This window comes from Oncorhynchus clarkii, chromosome 1, assembly GCF_045791955.1.
Source record: "Oncorhynchus clarkii lewisi isolate Uvic-CL-2024 chromosome 1, UVic_Ocla_1.0, whole genome shotgun sequence".
Classification (NCBI taxonomy): domain Eukaryota; kingdom Metazoa; phylum Chordata; class Actinopteri; order Salmoniformes; family Salmonidae; genus Oncorhynchus; species Oncorhynchus clarkii.
In genome coordinates, this window is record NC_092147.1 from 86485511 (window position 1) to 86509150 (window position 23640).

General features: G+C 46.6%; 1 protein-coding gene across 2 annotated transcripts in view; it reads right to left on the reverse strand.

The window, feature by feature from the left end:
• Nucleotides 1-22372, reverse strand: part of LOC139418144 (FERM domain-containing protein 6-like) — a 27445-nt gene extending 5073 nt beyond the window's left edge. For both annotated transcript variants that reach the window (XM_071167380.1, XM_071167370.1), the window contains exons 1-11: nt 22229-22372; nt 14604-15001; nt 13317-13407; nt 6446-6525; nt 5405-5481; nt 5111-5189; nt 4885-5001; nt 3199-3354; nt 2034-2099; nt 1367-1435; nt 1-104 (exon numbers count right to left, since the gene is read on the reverse strand). The exon at nt 1-104 is cut by the window's left edge and continues 71 nt beyond it. In XM_071167380.1, the coding sequence (XP_071023481.1) occupies nt 1-104; nt 1367-1435; nt 2034-2099; nt 3199-3354; nt 4885-5001; nt 5111-5189; nt 5405-5481; nt 6446-6525; nt 13317-13407; nt 14604-14684 (920 nt within the window). In that variant the 5' untranslated portion in view covers nt 14685-15001; nt 22229-22372. The remainder of the gene's footprint in view (nt 105-1366; nt 1436-2033; nt 2100-3198; nt 3355-4884; nt 5002-5110; nt 5190-5404; nt 5482-6445; nt 6526-13316; nt 13408-14603; nt 15002-22228) is intronic.
• Between the last annotated feature and the right edge of the window lie 1268 nt (nt 22373-23640).

Here is a 23640-nt window from a genome sequence, read left to right on the forward strand (position 1 = left end):
CTGAGGTGCAGGAGGAGGTGGCGCGAGCGAAACGGAGACCCAGTGTAGTAGACCAGCTTCCTGGCCGACGGCAAACCATCTGGCTGGATCTCAAATTTCTTTCCCTGAAGGAACAGGAGAAGGGAGGGCAACATGATGACAACATTATTTATTTATTTATTTGACCAGGTAGATTGAGTAAGAACACTAGGCTGCAGGTAGCCTAGCGGTTAAGAGCAGGTAGCCTAGCGGTTAAGAGCAGGTAGCCGAGCGTTTAAGAGCAGGTAGCCTAGCGGTTAAGAGCAGGTAGCGTAGCGGTTAAGAGCAGGTAGCCTAGCGGTTAAGAGCAGGTAGCCTAGCGGTTAAGAGCAGGTAGCCTAGCGGTTAAGAGCAGGTAGCCGAGCGGTTAAGAGCAGGTAGCCGAGCGGTTAAGAGCAGGTAGCCGAGCGGTTAAGAGCAGGTAGCCGAGCGGTTAAGAGCAGGTAGCCTAGCGGTTAAGAGCAGGTAGCCTAGCGGTTAAGAGCAGGTGGCCGAGCGGTTAAGAGCAGGTAGCCGAGCGGTTAAGAGCAGGTAGCCTAGCGGTTAAGAGCAGGTGGCCGAGCGGTTAAGAGCAGGTAGCCGAGCGGTTAAGAGCAGGTAGCCGAGCGGTTAAGAGCAGGTAGCCGAGCGGTTAAGAGCAGGTAGCCTAGTGGTTAAGAGCAGGTGGCCGAGCGGTTAAGAGCAGGTAGCCGAGCGGTTAAGAGCAGGTAGCCTAGCGGTTAAGAGCAGGTGGCCGAGCGGTTAAGAGCAGGTAGCCGAGCGGTTAAGAGCAGGCAGCCGAGCGGTTAAGAGCAGGTGGCCTAGCGGTTAAGAGCAGGTGGCCTAGCGGTTAAGAGCAGGTGGCCTAGCGGTTAAGAGCAGGTGGCCTAGCGGTTAAGAGCAGGTAGCCGAGCGGTTAAGAGCAGGTGGCCGAGCGGTTAAGAGCAGGTGGCCGAGCGGTTAAGAGCAGGTGGCCGAGCGGTTAAGAGCAGGTGGCCGAGTGGTTAAGAGCATTGGGCCAGTGACCGAAAGGTTGCTGGTTCGAATCCCCAAGCTGACTAGGGGAAAAATATGTCTGCCCTTGAGCAAGGGACTTAACCCTAGTTGCTCATGTAAGTTGCTCTGGATAAACTGTGACTAAAATGTCAATGTGAAATGTAACAGGAGGACATGGTGGAATCCTACACAGCTCAGTGTAATTAAAACCCTCATTAAATAATCATTCTAATACCACTTAATTTAAAAGATAATGGGAAGATAAGAGTAAGGCTGTGGGTTCAATTCCCACCGGGATCACATCCACCTCCACTAACAATGCATGCACTCACTGGACGTCACTTTACATATGCTAATATAGAGTGGAGGGTACCAGGAAGGTGAGTCGTCCCACGTTGGACCAGGGGAAATCATAGAGAAGCTGGCGGATGTTGTCCGCCTCCTGGGGAAATGACACACACATTACAAAGACAAAAGACATTGGCTACACTTCCATTGAAGGGTTGATTAGAAGCTTATATGGACGGGGAATCATTAGTTCATATGTAGTAAATCATTAATAAACTGTTTTAAAGTATGAACCAAACTCATTGGGTCAAAAATCATATTTTTGGTGTTTTGCCAAATAGTGAGCTTCTGTGGTGTCAAAGGGCTGGTCTTTGTGAGCCTTTTGAGAGATTCATACTTTATTCACAAGTCCAGTTTGTATCATGTAATTCAGTTTTAAAGAAAACAGGTTTGGCTTGACAGGAAGATAGATATACAATCCAACATGTGTTTCTCTCATTTTTCAGTGGGCCATCTGGACCTTACTTAGACCAAGAGGCCTGATAGGTCCTCACAGTCTACTGGGTATGTAATCACCTCAACCCCCCTAAATCACAGAGAGACAGAGAGACAGACAGACATTGACAGACGGGACACATATCCTCAAACACAGCAACTCTAACCCCCCCCCCACACACACACACACATTGACAGACGGGACACATATCCTCAAACACAGCAACATTAACCCCCCCACACACACACACACACACCTGATAAAGCTGCATTCCTCTGAGGGTCAGCCCCAGCAGAGCTGTGCCTCTCTCTTCTTTCTTGTCCTGAGAGACAGAAGGATTGAAGAAGGAGAATGAAGGATGAGGTGTCTGAGCCTCCCAAGATAACAAGATAACAGGCAATCCCACAGCCATATATCCCCAACCCACAGCCTCCCACAGCCACATATCCCCAACCCACAGCCACATATCCCCAACCCACAGGCACATATATCCCCAACCCACAGCCATATATCCCCAACCCACAGCACATATATCCCCAACCCACAGGCACATATATCCCCAACCCACAGGCACATATATCCCCAACCCACAGGCACATATATCCCCAACCCACAGGCACATATATCCCCAACCCACAGGCACATATATCCCCAACCCACAGGCACATATATCCCCAACCCACAGCCATATATCCCCAACCCACAGCCATATATCCCCAACCCACAGCCTAACCCCTCCACTGGGAACATTTGATGAATCCCAAATGTCACCCTACTCCCTATTTAGTGCCCTCCTTTTGATCAGGACCCATACAGCTCTGGTCTAATGTAGTGGACTATACAGGGAATAGGGTAACATTTGAGAGGCAGACATTGGGCTGGACTTGGAAAACACAGATGCAAATGGATGTACTGTATCAGCCTCTTTTACCTAATGCACACATACCCAGCCAAATATCTCTGTTTATAGACGTCTGTCTGCAGTGGCTCTGTGCCATACATGTTGAAACTCCATATCTCTGTTTACACGTCTGTCTGCAGTGGCTCTGTGCCATACATGTTGAAACTCCATATCTCTGTTTACACGTCTGTCTGCAGTGGCTCTGTGCCATACATGTTGAAACTCCATATCTCTGTTTACACGTCTGTCTGCAGTGGCTCTGTGCCATACATGTTGAAACTCCATATCTCTATTTACACGTCTGTCTGTCCTTGCTTCAGCCTAATAAATGTGGGCTGTAGACAAGGATTATCCAGTACAGCAAGAAGAGGATATACCTCCCTCCTGAGTCTGGTTCGTCTCTAGGTATCTTCCTTTTTGGGAAATGTTCCTGGCCACTGAGCTCCTGTCTCTGTTTGGTCTTTGGGGTCCTAACACATTTGAATGATTGCGTCACTCTGCTATGAGATCTCTGACTGACCTTCTGTAGCCTGTAGAAGGTGACGGGGACGTCCTCGAGACGACAGGCCTCTTTGATGAAGTGGAGTACCGCATCACGTGGCGTCATGCCCCATAGCTCCTTGTGTACCTTGGGACCGTGACAGAGCAGGTAGTCCACGCCCCGCTTCGCCACAATCTGAAGATGGAGAGAGAAAACAACACACATTGGTTCAATATTACTGTAGAACGGCAGTCTACAACCTGTTCTATCGTGAGAGCTACTAAAAAAAAAAATTACGTTGCGAGCTACTCTTTTTTTCTAGCTTTCAAATAGGCACATTCTTCTCCTCTCCTCTACCCTGCAACTCTTCCCAGGGTCTGTGATGTGCAAGAGATGTGTTTTCTGCCAATATACCTAGTAAAATAATGGTTCATAAAATTAGCTTTAGTATTTTCTAGAATTTGTTTCTCTCCCGTTTTAGAAGAAAGTTCTTTGTTTCTGGCCATTTTGAGCCTGTAATCGAACCCAAAAAATGCTGATGCTCCAGATGCTCAACTAGCCTAAAGAAGGACAGTTTTCTTGCTTCTTTAAATCAACACAACAGTTTTCAGCTGTGCTAACATCATTGCAAAAAGGTTTTCTAATGATCAATTAGCCTTTTAAAATGATAAACTTGGATTAGCTAACACAACGTGCCATTGGAACACAGGAGTGATGGTTGCTGGTAATGGGCCTCTGTACGACTATGTACAGACTATGTACAGCCCCAATAGTCATTTACAACATTAACAATGTCTACACTGTATTTCTGATCAATTTGATGTTATTTTAAATTAACAAAAAAAATTGCTTTTCTTTAAAAAACAAGGACATTTCTAAGTGACCCCAAACTTTTGAACGGTAGTGTAAATCTGTCAGGTAAGCCAACAAGACAATTATCATTAGCATCTCTTACATGCTACATACTGAGTTTTCACCAAACAGACGGGGATCATGTCAGAGTGGCTTTGATTGGATAGTAGCCAGGCACTTTGTTTACGACAGTTTGCATGGAACACGTGAAAAAATACATTACTTTCAGAATTGATTGGCGAGCTACTCACAGGTGGGCTGCACGCTACTGGCAGCTTGCCATCAGCGGTGGAGAAAGTACCCAATTCTCCTAGTTGAGTAAAAGTACACTAATAGAAAATGACTCAAGTAAAAGTGAGTCACCAAGTAAAATACTACTTGAGTAAAAGTCTTTGGTTTTAAAAATAATTAAGTATGAAAAGTAAATTATACGAATCATTTCAAATTCCTTATATTAAGCAAATCAGACGTAACTGACTTTCTAGAGGGAGAGAGAAAGAGAGAGAAAGAGAGAAAGAGAGAAAGAGAGAAAAAGAGAAAGAGAGAGAGAGAGAGAGAGAGAGAGAAAGAAAGAGAGAGAGAGAGAGAGAAAGAGAGAAAGAAAGAGAGAAAGAGAGAAAGAGAGAAAAAGAGAGAGAGAGAGAGAGAGAAAGAAAGAGAGAGAGAGAGAGAGAGAAAGAAAGAGAGAAAGAGAGAAAGAGAGAGAGAGAGAGAGAAAGAGATTTTCTTGAGAGAGAGAGAAAGACAGAGAGACCACATTCAGACAATATCGCTGTAGAACCATTTACTGAGAATGGCAGTGGCCACATGTAAGAAACTGTATGATATCTCAACACGTAGACTTCCCCAGGCCCCACACACTCTCACACTTACCCAGGGAGGGAAGTACTCTTTGGGTTGGAAGTAACGGGTGCCTCCCTGGTTCTTCCCAGGCAGGGGATGGTCCTCCAGGTCAGCTTGAAGAGCATACCCAGCCAGCTGGAAGTACACCTGGAAAATGGGATTTCATTGTGTTATTGTGTACTTTTTGAATGTTTGTGATTGTCATACGATGAAGAAATCTAAAATAAAATGTTTGAAAGGAAGAACACAAGTACACCTCCTCCTGCTGACGACACTCAGAACGCAACACCCTCTCCCTCAGGTCAGAGAAGTACAGACGCCTCGCCTTCCGCTCACTGGGGGAGAGTTAGAGAGAGGCAGGGTCACTAGATTTAATAACAACGGAGTTGGAGGAGGTAAAGGGAGTTCATGAGATAAAGAGCTGGGTATATTAAATCCACATTTTTAGAGGGAGACCTCGAGTGCATTGTTATTCGGTTCCAGCAATGGGTCTGAAGTAGGATGGTATGTTTGGAGTATTAGGAAATAAGCATGTTGTTTGGAGCCTCACCAGATGAGCCTGCCGTTCTCCACATAGTACTGCACCTTGAGGCAGAGTACCAGGGGGAGGGATCTCTTCTGTAACCCCTGAGGAAACAACACAACCATGGTGAAACACCACATAACCACGGTGAAACACCCCACAACCATGGTGAAACACCACACCCCACAACCATGGTGAAACACCACACCCCACAACCATGGTGAAACACCACACCCCACAACCACGGTGAAACACCACCCCCCACAACCACGGTGAAACACCACCCCACAACCACGGTGAAACACCACCCCACAACCACGGTGAAACACCACCCCACAACCACGGTGAAACACCCCACCCCACAACCACGGTGAAACACCCCACCCCACAACCACGGTGAAACACCCCACAACCACGGTGAAACACCCCACAACCACGGTGAAACACCCCACAACCACGGTGAAACACCCCACAACCACGGTGAAACACCCCACAACCATGGTGAAACACCCCACAACCATGGTGAAACACCACCCCACAACCACGGTGAAACACCCCACCCCACAACCACGGTGAAACACCCCACAACCACGGTGAAACACCCCACAACCACGGTGAAACACCCCACCCCACAACCATGGTGAAACGCCCCACCCCACAACCACGGTGAAACACCACACCCCACAACCATGGTGAAACACCACACCCCAACCCACAACCATGGTGAAACAACAAAACCATGGTGAAACAACACAACCTTGGTGAAACAACACAACCTTGGTGAAACAACACAACCTTGGTGAAACAACACAGTGCTGGTGCTGGACATCTTTATAATAGAAGTCGGGACACAACACAACCATGGGTGAAGGAATGGGCCTGCTAATACAATGTAAAGGCATAGCATGAACTATTTGTCATGTTAAGAACAATACACAGCTAGACACTATGTAGGGCAGTGGGCTGCAGTGAGCTGGTTGGTTAACGAGGGAGGTGTGTGTTCTGAGACACGACAAAAACCATCCATGTTAGAATACATCAATAAGTAGATTATTGGAGCACTCTCACCTTCCCTGAATCTTGCTTCCATTCCTTAGGGAAATACTTGGTCAGCTTATCTTCCATGTCCAGAAAGATGTGCTCATTGTCTGAGGTAAAACAGGAAACAGGACACCCTCAGTCAAACAAAATAATAATTAACTCATGCGTAAAACTGCCTAACAATGACATTAATTAGAGTAAAGAAAGAAAGAAAGAAAAAACACTTGTTCCTCCATTGGTGTGGTCAATGCAACCAGCAGGCAAACAAAACAACTGTTGTGTTGACAGCTATGCTAATACGCCTGTTGACAGCTATGCTAATGCTAATATGCCTGTTTGCTTATAGGCTCTGCTAGCATACCGGCTCAGGAAGAAAGTAACACTATTGACTGTTGGCTCGCTAGGCCTGCAGAGTAAACCGGACTACAAAAACCAAGAACATTTATGAAACGCTTATGTCCTTCTTATGAATGCGTTATGTATGCTGTGTGTTATGTGTTATGAAGTACTTATTGACGTACCCTTCAAATGGAGTGTTAAAAATGAATCATCTTGTATGTTTAATCCTCATTCTAATAGCTCTTTGTTCTTAAGGAAGACAAACAAAACTAAATAATGAAGTTTATCTCCTATCATCACAAATTATCTCAATGTGTTTTCTTTCAACAGTTGGGCTGATAAGATGGTTGCAGCTGTGAGGAAAGTGATGGGGGGTGGGGGGTTATATCATCTAGTACACCCCATGTCTCTAGTACACCCCTACTCCAACCTAACATGTTCCACTGGGGTTATATCATCCTGTCTCTAGTACACCCCTGCTCCAACCTAACATGTTCCACTGGGGTTATATCATCCTGTCTCTAGTACACCCCTACTCCAACCTAACATGTTCCACTGGGGTTATATCATCCTGTCTCTAGTACACCCCTGCTCCAACCTAACATGTTCCACTGGGGTTATATCATCCTGTCTCTAGTACACCCCTACTCCAACCTAACATGTTCCATTACATCCATCTTATTTTTTTAGACGGTAAGCATTTCATTTCGGGCTCATCTCTTTCTGACCTCACCACATTCAGGCCACATGACTCACTCACTCCTCCATCCATCCATCCATCTCTCTTTTCATTAAAATCACCATCTCATTCTGACTCACCATCTCAATCACCATCTCATTATCTGAGTTTCTTTCACCTCTGCTCTCCTCCCTTTCACTGGTTTTGTTTTAACGAGACTCCCTGGCCAGTCACCACTCCTCCCCCCTACCTCTTCTTCTTCTTCACCCGCCCTTATCCTCCCTTTATCTCCATCTCTCCCTCCCTCCCTCCCTCCATCTATCCCTTCATCCCTCCCTCCAGTGAAGAGGTGGAATGCAGGGCCACATTCCTGGCTTAATGAAGTTAATATTGTTGGAATCCCTGGCAGACCCAGACCAGAGAGGTGGAAGGCCCCCCCCCCCCACACACCACCGCAGGCACTCACACAAAAACAAAAGAGCTCTTGTTCAAGAGGTGAGCCACACAAGATGACCAAGACATTTCAACAAGGCAGAACAAAGAGAGAAAGACAGAAAACAGGAAGGAGAGTGAGAAAGAAAGAGACTGACAAAACATTTAAATTGAAGGTTAAAGAAGATTAGACATCTCAGTCTCAGTAATGCAGAAACACACACCAACATTCCCTTCTGATCTCATTCTACCGTTACCCCGTTTCTGGCAACTAACCCAGTTGTTCAGTTCTATTATGTAAACAGACTGCTAGTAGAAGGACTTAAGGACTGGGGTGTTTGTGACTGTTGTCTGTGGTGTGTAATGTGTGTGTACTACAGTGTGTGTGTAATGTGTGTGTACTACAGTTTAGTGTATGTATGGGTGTACTACAGTGTGTGTGTGTGTGTGTGTATGGGTGTACTACAGTGTAGTGTGTGTGTACTATAGTGTAGTGTGTGTGTACTACAGTGTGTATAGGTGTACTACAGTGTGCGTGTATGGGTGTACTACAGTGTGTGTGTGTGTGTGTACTACAGTGTGTATGCGTGTGTACTACAGTGTGTGTGCGTGTGTACGTGTGTGTGTGTGTGTGTGTGTGTACAACAGTGTGTATAGGTGTACTACAGTGTGTGTGTGTGTGTATGGGTGTACTACAGTGTGTGTGTATGGGTGTACTAGTGTAGTGTGTGTATACTACAGTGTGCGTGTGTGTGTGTGTGTGTGTGTACTACAGTGTGTGTGTACTATAGTGTGCACATGCGTGTGTACTACAGTGTGTGTGTGTGTACTACAGTGTGCGTGTGTGTACTACAGTGTGCGTGTGTGTACTACAGTGTGCGCATACGTGTGTACTACAGTGTGTGTGTGTGTGTGTGTACTACAGTGTGCGTGTGTGTGCACTACAGTGTGCGTGTGTGTGTGCACTACAGTGTGTGTGTGTGTGTGCGTGCGTACTACAGTCTGTGTGTGTGTGTACTACAGTGTGTGTGTGTGTACTACAGTGTGCGCATGCGTGTGTACTACAGTGTGTGTGCGTGTGTACTACAGTGTGTGTGCGTGTGTGTGTACTACAGTGTGCATGTGTGTGTGTGTACTACAGTGTGTGTGTGTATGTACTACAGTGTGTGTGTGTGTGTACTACAGTGTGTGTGTGTGTGTGTATGTACTACAGTGTGCGCATGCGTGTGTACTACAGTGTGCGCATGCGTGTGTACTACAGTGTGCATGTGTGTGTGTGTGTGTGTACTACAGTGTGCATGTGTGTGTGTGTGTGTGTATGTACTACAGTGTGTGTGTGTGTATTTACTACAGTGTGTGTGTGTGTGTACTACAGTGTGTGTGTATGTACTACAGTGTGTGTGTGTGTGTGTGTGTGTGTGTATGTACTACAGTGTGTGTGTGTGTGTGTATGTACTACAGTGTGTGTGTGTGTGTGTGTGTGTGTGTGTGTGTATGTACTACAGTGTGTGTGTGTGTGTGTGTGTATGAACTACAGTGTGTGTGTGTGTACTACAGTGTGTGTGTGTGTACTACAGTGTGCATGTGTGTGCGTGTGTGTACGTGTGTGTGTGTGTGTGTGTATGTACTACAGCGTGTGTGTGTGTGCGTGTGTGTACTACAGTGTGTGTGTGTGTGTGTACTACAGTGTGTGTGTGTGTGTGTGTACTACAGTGTGTGTGTGTGTGTGTGTGTGTACTACAGTGTGTGTGTGTGTGTGTGTGTGTACTACAGTGTGTGTGTGTACTACAGTGTGTGTGTGTGTGTGTGTGTGTACTACAGTGTGTGTGCGTGTGTGCGTGTGTACGTGTGTGTACAACAGTGTGTATAGGTGTACTACAGTGTGTGTGTGTGTGTGTGTGTGTGTGTGTGTGTGTACTACAGTGTGTGTGTGTACTACAGTGTGCGCATGCGTGTGTACTACAGTGTGTGTGCGTGTGTACTACAGTGTGTGTGCGTGTGTGTGTGTACTACAGTGTGCATGTGTGTGTACTACAGTGTGTGTATGTACTACAGTGTGTGTGTGTATGTACTACAGTGTGTGTGTGTGTGTGTGTGTATGTACTACAGTGTGTGCATGCGTGTGTACTACAGTGTGCGCATGCGTGTGTACTACAGTGTGCATGTGTGTGTGTGTGTGTGTACTACAGTGTGCATGTGTGTGTACTACAGTGTGTGTGTGTATGTACTACAGTGTGTGTGTGTGTATGTACTACAGTGTGTGTGTGTGTATGTACTACAGTGTGTGTGTGTGTGTGTGTGTTTGTGTGTGTGTGTACAACAGTGTGTATAGGTGTACTACAGTGTGTGTGTGTGTATGGGTGTACTACAGTGTGTGTGTGTATGGGTGTACTAGTGTAGTGTGTGTATACTACAGTGTGCATGTGTGTGTGTGTGTGTGTACTACAGTGTGTGTGTGTGTACTACAGTGTGCGTGTGTGTGTGCACTACAGTGTGCGTGTGTGTGTGCACTACAGTGTGCGTGTGTGTGTACTACAGTGTGTGTGTGTGTGTGTGTACTACAGTGTGTGTGTGTGTACTACAGTGTGCGTGTGTGTGTACTACAGTGTGTGTGTGTGTGTGTGTGTGTACTACAGTGTGTGTGTGTGTACTACAGTGTGTGTATGTACTACAGTGTGTGTGTGTATGTACTACAGTGTGTGTGTGTGTGTGTATGTACTACAGTGTGCGTGTGTGTGTACTACAGTGTGCGCATGCGTGTGTACTACAGTGTGCGCATGCGTGTGTACTACAGTGTGCATGTGTGTGTGTGTGTGTGTGTACTACAGTGTGTGTGTGTGTATGTACTACAGTGTGTGTGTGTGTACTACAGTGTGTGTGTGTGTGTGTATGTACTACAGTGTGTGTGTGTGTGTACTACAGTGTGTGTGTGTGTGTGTATGTACTACAGTGTGTGTGTGTGTGTGTGTGTGTGTGTGTGTGTGTATGTACTACAGTGTGTGTGTGTGTACTACAGTGTGTGTGTGTGTACTACAGTGTGCATGTGTGTACTACAGTGTGTGTGTGTGTGTGTGTGTGTGTGTATGTACTACAGTGTGTGTGTGTGTGTACTACAGTGTGTGTGTGTGTGTGTGTGTACTACAGTGTGTGTATGTACTACAGTGTGTGTGTGTGTGTGTGTGTGTATGTACTACAGTGTGTGTGTGTGTGTTCTAGAGTGTGTGTGTGTGTGTGTACTACAGTGTGTGTGTGTGTGTACTACAGTGTGTGTGTGTGTGTACTACAGTGTGTGTACTACAGTGTGTGTGTGTGTGTGTGTGTGTGTGTGTGTGTGTGTGTGTGTGTGTACTACAGTGTGTGTGTGTGTACATACTGGATTATGAATACAGTGAGCATTACATCAGCTCGTTGAAGTCTACTGTAACTGTGTAATCAGAATATATTGGGACCTCAGAATGGTTGTTGTCTAATGCAGCAGAAACATTTCTTTCAGGTTCAAAGACTCTGGAGTGGATTGGTGGGTGGGCAGGGTAAGGGGTGGTTTGGTGGGCAGGGTAAGGGGTGGTTGGGCAGGGTAAGGTGTGGTTGGGCAGGGTAAGGTGTGGTTTGGTGGGCAGGGTAAGGGGTGGTTGGGCAGGGTAAGGGGTGGTTGGGCAGGGTAAGAGGTGGTTGGGCAGGGTAAGGGGTGGTTTGGTGGGCAGGGTAAGGGGTGGTTGGGCAGGGTAAGGTGTGGGTGGGCAGGGTAAGGGGTGGGTGGGCAGGGTAAGGGGTGGTTGGGCAGGGTAAGGTGTGGGTGGGCAGGGTAAGGTGTGGGTGGGCAGGGTAAGGGGTGGTTTGGTGGGCAGGGTAAGGGGTGGTTTGGTGGGCAGGGTAAGGGGTGGTTTGGTGGGCAGGGTAAGGGGTGGTTGGGCAGGGTAAGGTGTGGGTGGGCAGGGTAAGGTGTGGGTGGGCAGGGTAAGGGGTGGTTGGGCAGGGTAAGGTGTGGGTGGGCAGGGTAAGAGGTGGGTGGGCAGGGTAAGGTGTGGGTGGGCAGGGTAAGGTGTGGGTGGGCAGGGTAAGGGGTGGTTGGGCAGGGTAAGGTGTGGGTGGGCAGGGTAAGGGGTGGTTGGGCAGGGTAAGGGGTGGTTGGGCAGGGTAAGGGGTGGCTGGGCAGGGTAAGGGGTGGTTGGGCAGGGTAAGGGTAAGGGGTGGTTGGGCAGGGTAAGGGGTGGTTGGGCAGGGTAAGGGGTGGTTGGGCAGGGTAAGGGGTGGTTGGGCAGGGTAAGGGGTAAGGGGTGGTTGGGCAGGGTAAGGGGTGGTTGGGCAGGGTAAGGGGTGGTTGGGCAGGGTAAGGGGTGGGTGGGCAGGGTAAGGGTAAGGGGTGGTTGGGCAGGGTAAGGGGTGGTTGGGCAGGGTAGGGGTAAGGGGTGGTTGGGCAGGGTAGGGGTAAGGGGTGGTTGGGCAGGGTAGGGGTAAGGGGTGGTTGGGCAGGGTAAGGGGTGGGTGGGCAGGGTAAGGTGTGGGTGGGCAGGGTAAGGGGTGGTTGGGCAGGGTAAGGGGTGGTTGGGCAGGGTAGGGGGTGGTTGGGCAGGGTAGGAGTAAGGGGTGGTTGGGCAGGGTAAGGGGTGGTTGGGCAGGGTAAGGGGTGGTTGGGCAGGGTAGGAGTAAGGGGTGGTTGGGCAGGGTAAGGTGTGGTTGGGCAGGGTAAGGGGTGGTTGGGCAGGGTAAGGGGTGGTTGGGCAGGGTAAGGGGTGGTTGGGCACGGTAAGGGGTGGTTGGGCACGGTAAGGGGTGGTTGGGCACGGTAAGGGGTGGTTGGGCAGGGTAGGGGTAAGGAGTGGTTGGGCAGGGTAGGGGGCGGTTGGGCAGGGTAAGGGGCGGGTTGGGCAGGGTAAGGGGCGGGTTGGGCAGGGTAAGGGGCGGGTGGGCAGGGTAGGGGGCGGTTGGGCAGGGTAAGGGGCGGTTGGGCAGGGTAAGGGGCGGTTGGGCAGGGTAAGGGGCGGTTGGGCAGGGTAAGGGGTGGTTGGGCAGGGTAAGGGGTGGTTGGGCAGGGTAAGGGGTGGTTGGGCAGGGTAAGGGGTGGGTGGGCAGGTTAGGGGGCGGGTGGGCAGGGTAAGGGGCGGTTGGGCAGGGTAAGGGGCGGGTGGGCAGGGTAAGGGGCGGGTGGGCAGGGTAAGGGGGCGGGTGGGCAGGGTAGGGGGCGGGTGGGCAGGGTAGGGGGCGGTTGGGCAGGGTAAGGGGCGGGTGGGCAGGGTAAGGGGCGGGTGGGCAGGGTAAGGGGCGGTTGGGCAGGGTAGATCTCAGAGGCGTGCTGATCTAGGATCAGGTCCCCCCCCCATCCATATAATCTAATTTACTATGATGTATAATGTAAACTGATCTCAGAACATCACTCCTTCTATGAGACACTTTATGAATACGTGTCCTGGATTAGGGCTGGTTTTGGCCTGTGTAGAAGCTACAACTTACCCTTCACCACTGTCAGGCCAAAGAAGTGCAGCTCTTTTATTCCAAGGAGCTCAGACACCTGATTGAACACATCCTGCCCTGTGGACTTGACCTGAGAGAGAGAGAGGAGAGAGAAGACTGCTATAAACAGGGTGACTGCTATAAACAGGGTGACTAACAGGCTGACTGCTATAAACAGGGTGACTGTAACAGGCTGACTGCTATAAACAGGGTGACTGTAACAGGCAGACTGCTATAAACAGGCTGACTGCTATAAACAGGCTGACTGCTATAAACAGGGTGACTAACAGGCTGACTGCTATAAACAGGGTGACTGTAACAGGCCGACTGCTATAAACAGGGAGACTGTAACAGGCTGACTGCTATAAACAGGGTGACTAACAGGCTGACTGCTATAAACAGGGTGACTGTAACAGGCTGACTGCTATAAACAGGGTGACAGTAACAGGCTGACTGCTATAAACAGGGTGATTGTAACAGGCTGACTGCTATAAACAAGGTGACTAACAGGCTGACTGCTATAAACAGGGTGAATAACAGGCTGACTGCTATAAACAGGGTGACTAACAGGCTGACTGCTATAGACAAGGTGACTAACAGGCTGACTGCTATAAACAGGGTGACTAACAGGCTGACTGCTATAAACAGGGTGACTGTAACAGGCTGACTGCTATAAACAAGGTGACTAACAGGCTGACTGCTATAAACAGGGTAACTAACAGGCTGACTGTTATAAACAGGGTGACTGCTATAAACAGGGTGATTAACAGGCCGACTGCTATAAACAGGGTGACTAACAGGCCGACTGCTATAAACAGGGTGACTAACAGGCCGACTGCTATAAACAGGGTGACTAACAGGCTGACTGCTATAAACAGGGTGACTAACAGGCTGACTGCTATAAACAGGGTGACTAACAGGCTGACTGCTATAAACAGGGTGACTAACAGGCTGACTGCTATAAACAGGCTGACTGCTATAAACAGGGGGACTAACAGGCTGACTGCTATAAACAGGGTGACTGTAACAGGCTGACTGCTATAAGCAGGGTGACTAACAGGCTGACTGCTATAAACAGGGTAACACAGAAAAAGTGAAGTGACCTCCCAGACATGGATGTCATGTACAACTCCATACATTTTATAGTACGGGACTAGAAATACTCTTGATACATTACTGGCCCAGGACTAAAACCTTTCATTGAAAAGCCGTCCATAGAAACCCCCCTGGCTGACTCATGGAATACCTACAGAATCAACAGGAGGAGTCATAATGGGACGTGCTCACCCCCACAGTGATGTCCAGCTGTTCTTTATTAGGGAGCAGAACACACAGGGTTCTCTCCTGTTTGGTGGTGGAGACAGACATGGTGTCTGCAATAAGTATCCTCTCTGGTCACTCCTTCAGTTTAGACCCTCTTCAGTCTCTCTCTCTCTTCTCTCCAACGATCTCCCCACTCCTTCAGTTTAGACCCTCTTCAGTCTCTCTCTCTCTCTCTCTCCAACGATCTCCCCACTCCTTCAGTTTAGACCCTCTTCAGTCTCTCTCTCTCTCTTCTCTCCAACGATCTCCCCACTCCTTCAGTTTAGACCCTCTTCAGTCTCTCTCTCTTCTCTCCAACGATCTCCCCACTCCTTCACTTCTTCTTTCTGGTTAGGGGGAATGTGTCGTTCATTTTCTGCTGTCTAAAAAGACAAATAGAGACCGAGAGACGTTTTTGAGTCATAAAAGCTTTAAAAGGCGTTGTAGATGTAATACCAGGCATAACATAGCAATAACAGAGAATATCATGGTTATAACAGTGCATAGCATGGTTATAAACACACAAAGCATTAAACATTGGACACAGAGTAGCGATTTTTCAACAGGATCACATTTTGGGCTCCTGAGTGACGCAGTGGTCTAAGGCACTGCATCTCAGTGCTAGAAGCGTCTCTACAGACCCTGGTTCGATTCCAGGCTGTATCACAACCGGCTGGGATTGGTATTCCCATAGGGCGACCCACAATTGGCCCAGCGTCGTCCGGGTTAGGCCGTCATTGTAAATAATAATTTGTTCTTAACTGACTTGCCCAGTTAAATAAAGGTAACATAAATATACATATATAAAGTGGTTGATCCCTTTCAGACATCAGTCTAACCAAAGGCCACTTGTATTTCCATCTACTTTAAGTGTTGATATTTTTTGGGATTGACTCAAAAAGGAATTCACTCAATCAGTCTAAAAAGAAAAGGCCAATCCGCTATCCGGACGAGAATAAACAGCATGGTGAGACTGGTGCATTCCTCCTCTATAACCATTATCTGGTCAAGTCCACACGGCTGGTCCCTGCTCCCTGGTCCCTGCTCCCTGGTCCCTGCTCCCTGGTCCCTGCTCCCTGGTCCCTGCTCCCTGGTCCCTGCTCCCTGGTCCCTGCTCTGTGGTCTCTGGTCCCTGCTCTCTGGTCCCTGCTCTCTGGTCCCTGGTCCCTGCTCCCTGGTCCCTGGTCCCTGGTCCCTGCTCTCTGGTCCCTGCTCTCTGGTCCCTGCTCTCTGGTCCCTGCTCCCTGCTCTCTGGTCCCTGCTCCCTGCTCTCTGGTCCCTGCTCTCTGGTCCCTGCTCTCTGGTCCCTGCTCTCTGGTCCCTGCTCCCTGCTCTCTGGTCCCTGCTCTCTGGTCCCTGCTCTCTGGTCCCTGCTCCCTGCTCTCTGGTCCCTGCTCTCTGGTCCCTGCTCTCTGGTCCCTGCCTGATGGAGCTATCAACTGGAACAGGCCTCAAGAGAGTCTTGGTGCCTGGAGCCGGTTGTGTAATTAAAGCAGCCGGCCTCAGCAGCTGGTTGTGTAGTTAAAGCAGCCGGCCTCAGCAGCTGGTTGTGTAGTTAAAGCAGCCGGCCTCAGCAGCTGGTTGTGTAGTTAAAGCAGCCGGACTCAGCAGCTGGTTGTGTAGTTAAAGCAGCCGGACTCAGCAGCTGGTTGTGTAGTTAAAGCAGCCGGCCTCAGCAGCTGGTTGTGTAGTTAAAGCAGCCGGACTCAGCAGCTGGTTGTGTAGTTAAAGCAGCCGGACTCAGCAGCTGGTTGTGTAGTTAAAGCAGCCGGCCACAGCAGCTGGTTGTGTAGTTAAAGCAGCCGGCCTCAGCAGCTGGTTGTGTAGTTAAAGCAGCCGGCCTCAGCAGCTGGTTGTGTAGTTAAAGCAGCCGGCCTCAGCAGCTGGTTGTGTAGTTAAAGCAGCCGGCCTCAGCAGCTGGTTGTGTAGTTAAAGCAGCCGGCCTCAGCAGCTGGTTGGATGCCTAGGCCTACATCATACTATTAAATCCCAGTCCCACTGTTCTTCTATAGCCTATACTAAACCATATCTACAGCCTATACTAAACCATATCTACAGCCTATACTAAACCATATCTACAGCCTATACTAAACCATATCTACAGCCTATACTAAACCTTATCTACAGCCCCTCAATCTGCCTCCCATCCATTCATGTCAATCCCTTTTGATAAGCACACACAAATACGAAAGGAGTGAAAATTCCCATGTGAAACCACACAGGCCCTTTCCTCCCCAGGTCTGGCCCAGAGCCGGACTCTGTAGGGCTCACATCATTAATCTGATTCATTGATTTGGCGAGATCAGGCTCTTTGTTAATCAGCGGTGGATTGTACCAGTCAGGGATTTGGGTCGGTCGGGGGGCAGAGGGGCAACCCCAAAACACAGCCTTCCCAGTGATAATGTTCTGTTGCCAAGATGCTCGAGGAAAGGCAAATGAAACCTGAAAACATTTTAAAGCTGTTCACAGAAAACAAGTGGCTAGTGGCTACTAAACTAACAATCCAAAAAACAACAACTTCCTCTGTGATCCTAAAAGGGCAAGCCTCTGCTGTGGTCTGTTCTGTTCTGTTCAAACATGATGAAACACGTTACCCAAATCCTACATTTAGAAAAGTGTCTTGATGTCAAACCCACACCCGTCATGACATGATTAAACATGTTTTTTATGTGCATCACACCTGTTATGATATTCACTCTGCGTTATTATTCCCACTAACTGACACGCCCATGGGGACAGGAGATTTTGATCAGACTTCTAGTAGTATTGGTTCCATTCTGCCAGTCTAATGTACCTGAAATATTTTAAAGAAAACACACGAGGTACTTTACTAGGTGTGTTTACGTCCTCCAAGGAGGAGGAACAATAAAAACAGTTCTTTATAAACGTTATTAGTCTTACTCACCTCCAAGAATTAAAGTCCAATCTGAAGGTGTGTGTGTGTGTGTGTGTGTGTGTAAGAGATAACTCCTGAGAGGTACTCTGGACAGCATGTTCAAACAAAGTCTCACACCTGCCACTCAGAAGAACAGCACACAACACGCAGCAAAGCCAAACCTGAAAAGCCAGCCTTGTTCTGAGACATTTGACTGTGAAGTCATACTATCCCCAGGGCCCAGGCAAAACTCTCTACGGTCCTAGACTATACAGGAACCTGTGTTCAGGAAGCCCCCACTACTGTGTGAACATCCCTTGTTTGGAACTTCCTTGTGATTTTTTTTGTTGCCATTTTGCTTCTAGTTGTTTTGAATAATCATGTACTGCCTAACCTTTTCAAAGGCCATTTTTCATCTCTCTGTAAACCCCTGAGGAAGGTGATGTCCACAGGCCAAAATATTGCTGTGAAAACCATTCAATTGTGTGGAGCCTCCAAGCATTCAAGAGAATGCTGTGTCTCAACCGGTGACGGGCACAACAAACACCTAATCCCTCCCGGGTGGCGCAGTGGTTAAGGGCGCTGTACTGCAGCGCCAGCTGCACCACCAGAGACTCTGGGTTCGCGCCCAGGCTCTGTCGTAACCGGCCGTGACAGGGAGGTCCGTGGGGCGACGCACAATTGGCCTTGCGTCGTCCGGGTTAGGGAGGGTTTGGCCGGTAGGGAAATCCTTGTCTCATCGCGCACCAGCGACTCCTGTGGCGGGCCGGGCGCAGTGCGCGCTAACCAAGGTTGCCAGGTGCACGGTGTTTCCTCCGACACATTGGTGTGGCTGACTTCCGGGTTGGATGTGTGCTGTGTTAAGAAGTAGTGCGGCTTGGTTGGGTTGTGTTTCGGAGGACGCATGACTTTCAACCTTCGTCTCTCCCGAGCCTGTAAGGGAGTTGTAGCGATGAGACAAGATAGTAGCTACTAAACAATTGGATACCACGAAAATGGGGAGAAAAAGGGGTAAAATTCAACAACAAAAAAAAAACTAAAAACTCAAATAAAAAAACACCTAAGACAATGTCAGATAGGGTCTAAGCTACAACATACGTGAAAACGAGACATCTGAGAGGATCTAAAAACGATCTGCCTCATCATCTGAAATGATCTTAACCACATTTTTAAAAATAATAATAATCAAATAGTTTTACAACCCTCCCTGTTTGTAAGCCTTCAAATGATATCAAACTCATCCGTTTATCATTTTCATTGTAGAAGACATGGATGTCTCATGGTAGGGCGGGGAATGCAAAACGGGTCACGTGTGAGCACTTCTATCTCCTGAATGTTTTTGGCACTTCTGACCACTTCTACCACGGGTAAACCTGTTTGGAAGGATTTTTTCAAATCTAAAAAGGAGTGTAGTCAAAAAGTGAGTGAATTCATATGGAATGACCCAGTAACAAAAGGTCTGAAAAACCAATGACAGACACAAGAGCACACCTTCAGAGACAGTAGATGACCATCTTACTCACGCTGCAAAACAGTGTGGCAGAGGTGAGTTGAAAAGAAAAGCCTGACTGGCGTTGAGTACAGCGTTGGTTTTACAAGGTGTCCAGGAATGTGAGTTGTGCATAAGACAGACGTGAGCTCATTCCTTAGACTAGACGGTTCAATCCTTCGTCACAGTTTCTGTTGACAAAGGGAACTTTGGCCCAATGGTTTTGAATAGATGAGTAGATGAAGGATGCAACGAATGGAATGTGGTGATTCCTTGCACCTGAGTCCTTGCATTCATAGCTCTGTCCATGCATTGTTGAGTGGTTACGTTTCTCCAGCCCCATCCCACAGCTGTACCAAAAAAGTGGTGGTGGAATCCCAGATTTCCCCTTTAAAATGTGAAGCAGTAAGATTGGAACTGACTGGGGTCAATAAGACTTAAAGTAGATACGACAGTGTGTCTGATAGGCTTGACAACACACAGAAAGTATTCATAGCCCTTGTCTTATTCCACATTTTGTTGTGTTACAGCCTGAATTCAAAATGGATTGAATCTAATGTTTTCCCCTCACAATACCCTATAATAAAAATGAATTACAGAAATATCTCATTTAAGTCGATACTTTGTAGTAGCAACTTTGGGGGCAATTACAGCTGAGTCTTTTGGGGTATGTCTCTATAAGCTTGGCACAAGTCTCGAAGAGATTTCTAAGTTCATTTCTTTGCCACATTTTTTGCAGTTTTACTTTAGTGCCTTATTGACTGATGTTGAGCACATTTAGGTTAGTATTAGAATTGTATTGTGGAGTAACTACAATGTTGTTGATCCATCTTCAGTTCTCATATCACAAACATTAAAACTGTAACTGTTTTAAATCCCCATTGGCCTCATAGTGAAATCCCTGAGCAGTTTCCTTCCTCTCCCGCAACTGAGTTAGGAAGGACACCTGCATCTTTGTAGTGACTGGGTGTATTGATACACCATTCAAAGTGTAATGGATAACTGCACCATACTCAAAGGGATATTCAATGTCTGCTTTTTACACATCTACTAAAGAGGTGCCCTTCTTTGCAAAGCATTGGAAAACCTCCCTGGTCTTTGTGGTTGAATCTGTGCTTGAAATTCACTACTCGATTCAGGGACCTTACAGATAATTGTATGTGTGGGTTACCAAGATCATTTTAACCACTATAATTGAACAATGCATGAGTCCATGCAACTTATTATGAGATTTCTTAAGCACATTTTTACTCCTGAACGTATTTAGGTTTGCCAGAACAAAAGGGTTGAATACTTATTGACTCAAGACATTTCAGCTTCTCATTTTGTATTCATTTCTAAAGTTTTATACAAATACAATTTCACTTTGACATTATGGGATATTGTGTGTTAATCAGTGACACAAAACCTAATTTGAATATTCAGGCTGTAACACAACAAATATGTAAAACGTAAAGGGGAGTGAATACTTCCTGAAGGCACTGTACCTCCCACCTAGTCTTATCACTTAATATCCCCATCAAGTATCAATCAGAACAGTTACAATCAGAGCCAGTTTAAGTATGAGCCTCATCTAACACTCACAAACAAGTCTGCAGACAGGGCAGGCTGACGTGTGAAATGACCTCACTCGTCCTCCCCTCCGACATCCCCTTAGTCTAACCAGAGTGATCTCACTCGTCCTCCCCTCCGACATCCCCTTAGTCTAACCAGAGTGACCTCAGAATTGGCATCCAGACCTAGTTTCAACTACTATTTGAAATGGTATAAATAATGTAGTTGTTTTGCTTTACCCTGTATGGGATGCCAGGTGTGGCGGGGTTCGCACTTCACTTTTAACACTTTTCTATCAGTTCCATTGCAACAGGTTCAATCATGCACAGCTAAAGTATTTGGACGATTTAAAATAGTATTTGAAGCCATGTTTTCCTCAGACCTGGCATCACATGAGAGCAGTCAGCCCAGACATCTGCAAGGCCTTAAATCCCCTTCAAGACTATTATAACCCCTTGTTCTTAGCACGCTCTTAATGTGCAAAAACAATACTGCACCGCCAGACCGCTGCACTCTACATGCCATTTGCATCTCAAATGGCACCCTATTCCCTACTTAATGCTCTGCATTAGACCAAGCCCCATAGGGCTCTGGACAAAATTTGTCACTATATAGGGAATAGGGTGCGATTTGAGGTGCACCTTGGACCACTGCACTGTAGTGTTCAAGCCCTTTAAGGTGCAAAGAGCTGCCAACGGACTGCTCTGTTGAACACTTTGAACAGTGAAGTGAACACTTCAGTGTACCAGTAGAATCTCGATGAGGGGACTGGGGAAGCGCACACACACACACACACACACACACAAAACCACCAGACTGAAACTAATCACCTCATAACCATCCAGCATTCCAATATCAGATGAGCAAGGCATCCATTTCATGGTGCAGAGACTAGAAACCTTTGATAGAAACATTGAGAGTGATCCAACACTAAAATCTGTGGGTTTCCAAGGAATGAGAGTAACATTCAATTATTACACAAGGAGCAGAGAGAGAGGGTCAGAGAGAGACAGACTGAGAGAAAGAGAGAGAGAGTTTCAGAGTGAGGGACAGAGTTAGGGAGAGATATGTATGGAAGGCTGAGGACGTGGAAACGTGGATATTTTCTGTGGACGCTTGGGGTAACAATAATCTTTGTTTTTTTAGAACTAATCATGCAAAAAGCAAAACAGAGAGCTTGAACACTAACAGCCCTCTGTAATATAGTGTACAACACTTCTTCAGAACACAGACAACAGTTTGAGAGGAAGGTGTCATTGAAGGAACCTGGGAGATTAGAGAAACATTTCATAAAGCATCTCCAAGTAGCCTCGGAGCAGTAGAGGCTATGAGCGCACCTGCTTACAAAATAATCATATTCATACTTTCCTTGCTGAATGCAAATGTACATCCAACCTGGTTAAAAGTGTGTGATGTGATGTAATTCAATTAGAGAATGATCATAATGATATCACATCGGAGCAGGTGTATGCTTATCAAAATGTATTCGATTCATAAACATGTATTTATTAGGCAACGTTAGAGCATACTAAGTAGCCGAAATAATGCAATACTGTATTGAATGAATAATGGAGACGTTAAACGCATCATGAACACACATAAACAAAAACATTAACGCGGAATAGAAGAGCAACATGCTTGCTTGCATGTTATGCCAATCTCCGCCCTAAATAGTTGAAAAGTAACACTTACCGACAGATGAAACCAGCAAACACCTGAATATCTTAAACAAAACGATGTTGTTGAGATTATCCAGCCATAGAAATGAGACAAATGATCCCTATAATAACGGAACGTAGTTTGAGAGTTCTGGAGGACAGTGAAAAAGTAACAACATTGGCGTGATGTTGAAAAACTTTCAAGATGCTCCTCCGCTGAGCCAGACGCTGCAGCCTGGACTAGACCAACTGCAATGAGTCGAAGGGGTGTTTTAGCATAACTGAGAACTACATGGTCTATATTTTGCAATTAATAGAACGAATTCGTATTTACAATGACGGCCTATATACTTGTAACAATGTACTTTCCCATACTGACATAACGTCCATGTTAATCAACTAGGTTTGATATTCAATATTAGAATCAAATCCAACTTTATTTGTCACATGCACCGAATACAACAAGTGTAGACCTTACCGTGAAATGCTTACTTACAAGCCCTTAAACAGTGCAGTTCAAGAAGAGTTAAGAAAATATTTACCAAATAAACTAAAGTAAAACATAATATAAAGTAATAAAATAACAATACCGAGGCTATATACAGGGAGCTACAGGTTAGTTGAGGTCATTTGTACATGTAGGTAGGGGTGAAGTGATATAGATATATATATATATAGATATATTAGAATTAAATTTGTGTTCGGTTCAATAGGTGAGTTGAGTGTGAAACCAGGATATCCCAAAGTACACTCGCTATCATTTATTGGCCACGTTTTTATTGCATGGTAACCTGGATGATTCAGAATGATTGACAGCATGCTAATGTCATTACTCACCACTATAATATGCTAATATAGCCCATCAACGTGTGAAAGAAAATATTTTTTTGCCATATTTAATGAAAATTAGAAATTAGAAATCATTCTTCGAATCCAATTAATCAAATTGAAATTTAAAACAAGTCTAAAATTTGCCTCCATAATTTAAATTATATGATCATGTATTTTCTAATTGGATGTTGAAAAATGAAGGAAGTCTAACCTTCCCTAAACTAAAAACACAACCTTGCATCTCCACCATGTCCTATGAGTTAGCCATGGTGCATTCAGTTTCAAGCCTCATTAACTGTCTGGGGTAATAATCCAGGGAATGCAACAATAATGAATGTTTGAGCCAGTCTGGCAGGGTTTACCCCAATAAGAGGCAGATTACCCAGATTAGCATTAGTTCATATGAGATTACAGCTAATTAGGTCCACAGTCCGAGACCATACTGCTGTCTTCATATCAACCTGTTGATTTCTATTGTTATCTCGTTTAGCTAATGGTTGTGATGAGATTTTCTAACAGATGCTTTAATGGTATAGGAGGGTTTCGAGGACACAGATTAAGGCTAGTCGTGAACTAATAGGTCATTTCAAGTGATATTCTCCAGAGTTAGATTAC